This window comes from Otolemur garnettii, unplaced genomic scaffold (assembly GCF_000181295.1).
Source record: "Otolemur garnettii isolate 467f Iridium unplaced genomic scaffold, OtoGar3 scaffold00025, whole genome shotgun sequence".
Classification (NCBI taxonomy): Eukaryota; Metazoa; Chordata; class Mammalia; order Primates; family Galagidae; genus Otolemur; species Otolemur garnettii.
Genome location: NW_003852420.1, coordinates 20,663,679 through 20,666,221, shown reverse-complemented (window position 1 = coordinate 20,666,221; position 2,543 = coordinate 20,663,679). Strand labels below are relative to the sequence as shown.

At 43.6% G+C, this 2,543-nt stretch overlaps 1 protein-coding gene across 4 annotated transcripts in view; it reads left to right on the top strand.

Annotated features, from left to right (window-relative positions):
• The window catches only part of LOC100951974 (protein argonaute-3), a 132,271-nt gene that overhangs the window by 120,565 nt on the left and 9,163 nt on the right, over window positions 1–2,543 (top strand). For all 4 annotated transcript variants that reach the window (XM_003788177.1, XM_023512144.1, XM_023512146.1 and 1 more), the window contains one exon: window positions 406–507. In XM_003788177.1, coding sequence (XP_003788225.1) covers window positions 406–507 — 102 coding nt within the window. The remainder of the gene's footprint in view (window positions 1–405; window positions 508–2,543) is intronic.

The window sequence follows — 2,543 nt, the reverse complement described above, 5'->3', positions numbered from 1 at the left end:
TTTTTTTTTTTTTTTTTAGAGACATTCTCACTTTATTGCCCTTGGTAGCATGCCGTGGCATCACAGTTCACAGCAACCTCCAGCTCTTGGGCTTAGGCAATTCTCTTGTCTCAGCCCTGTGAGTAGCTGGGACTACAGGTGCTTGCCACAACGCCCAGCTATTTTTTTGTTGCAGTTTGGCTGGGGCCAGGGTTGAACCCGCCACCCTCATTATATGGGGCCAGCACCTTACTCACTGAACCACAGGCGCTGCCCAAGGTCTTCTCTTAATGACTACATAAGTAATATTTTTAAAGCTGCAAGTAATGAAACATGGGATCAGCCAATATATTTATATATATTTTTAAAGTGTTTCAGATAAACTTTTTACCCTTCTCTTCTTTGTTTAAACTTTGACAAATCTAGGTTGGAAGAAGTGGCAATATCCCAGCTGGAACAACAGTTGATACAGACATTACACACCCATATGAATTTGATTTTTATCTCTGTAGCCATGCTGGAATACAGGTAAGTCAACATTTTAATTAAATTGTCTTAATTGATAAATGTCCATTCTTTGGGGGTTTTGTTTTTGTTTGTTTTGGCCAGGGCCGGGTTTGAACCCACCACCTCCAGTATATGCGGCTGGTGCCCTAGTCCTTGAGCCACAGGTGCCGCTCCTTTTTTGTTTTTTTTTTTGAGACAGAGTCTCACTATGTCCTCCTCAGTAGAGTGCTGTGACGTAACAGCTCATAGCAACCTCAAACTCCTGGGCTTAAGCCAGGGGTCCTCAAACTTTTTAAACAGGGGGCCACTGCACTGTCCCTCAGACCATTGGAGGGCCGGACTGCGGGCCTTGGGAGTCGGCTGCTAAGCAGGACAGGCAGCGACAGCAAAAACACCTGGCAGGCCACATGTGGCCTGCGGGCCATAGTTTGAGGACCTCTGGCTTATGCGATTCTCTTGTCTCAGCCTCCCAAGTAGCTGGGACTACAGGCGTCCACCACAAGGCCCAGCTATTTTTTTGTTGTAGTTGTCATTGTTGTTTAGTAAGCCCTGGCCAGGTTCAAACCTGCCAGCCCCAGTGAATATGGCCAGCACCCTAACCACTGAGTTACGGACACCGAGCCATGAATTTTCATTCTTATATGTATTTTTTTGCCTCAGCCTCCCAGGCTTTCCTAAATCTCAGGAAAAGAACAAAGAAATACTCTTCTTTGTTTCCCCATGAAATTAGATGAAACTTTGAGTAAATAAATTTCTTCCCTTTCCTTACCTTGAGAGGAGCTTAGGGGTTTATTTTTATGAAAATATCCAAGTAGCTCTATAAAAACGAATCTCTAAAACATGGGCCTTAATTTAACCTAATACGTCAAAAAATGTTGAAGTACCCTCTTGTTCTTTTGCCATATATATGCCTGTTTGCCTTCTTTTTTGATTGTTTGTTTTGAGAGTCTTACTTTGTCACCTCCAGTGGACGGCCATAGTAGCTCACAGCAACCTCCAACTCTTGGGCTCAAGCAATTCTCTTGCCTCAGCCTCCCAAGTAACTGGGACTACAGATGCCCTCCACAACACCTGGATGTTTTTTAGAGGTGGGGTCTGGCTCTTGCTCAGGCTGGTCTCAAACTCCTAAGCTCAGGCATTCTACCCACCTCAGCCTCCCAGAGTACTAGGATTATAGGAGTAAGCCACTGCACCTAGCCTTGCCTTTAAAATAAGATTAAAAAAGAAAAAAGGTATAATACTGGGTCTCATTGCAATTCCCAGGCTGAACTTAACCTGAGCTCAAGTGCTCCTCCTGTCTCAGCCTCCCAAATAGCTGGAACTACAAGCAGATGCCAGCATTCCTGACTGATAACAATATTTTATAGAAAACATGTGCAGGTAGATACTGAACATGTGAGAATTTAATTGTAGAATTAGAGCTTTAAGTTTCAGTTAAATTTTTTTAAAGTCTTAATCTTTTCAGAAAATCTTTTCATTAATTTCTTAGCTTTACAATTGGTAGAACATGAGCTTTTAATATAGCATTCTCTGGCCTATAATCCTAGCATTTTGGGAGGAGGTGGTGAGAGGATTACTTGAGGTCAAGAGTTCAGGACCAGCCTAAGCAAGAGTGAGACTCCATCTTCACTAAAAATAGAAAACTAGCTGGGCGTTCTGGTCCATGCCTGTAATCCCAGCTACTTGGTTGAGGGGCTGCAGGACATTGGTCTGGGCAAGGATTTCATTGAAAAAACCTCAAAACAATCAATAACATGAAGAGACAGCCTACAGAATGGGAGAAAATATTTGCAAACTATTCATTTGGTAAGTGTTTAATATGCAGGGTATGCAAGGAACTCAATAGGAAAAAGACAATTCTATTAAAAAAATGGGAGTATGGGGCAGTACCTATGGCTCAGTGGGTAGGGCGCCAGCCCCATATACCGAGGGTGTCGAGTTCAAACCTGGCCCCGGCCAAACTGCAACAAAAAAAATAGCCAGGCGTTATGGTAGGTGCCTGTAGTCCCAGCTACTCGGGAGGCTGAGGCAAGAGAATCACTTAAGCCCAGGAGTTG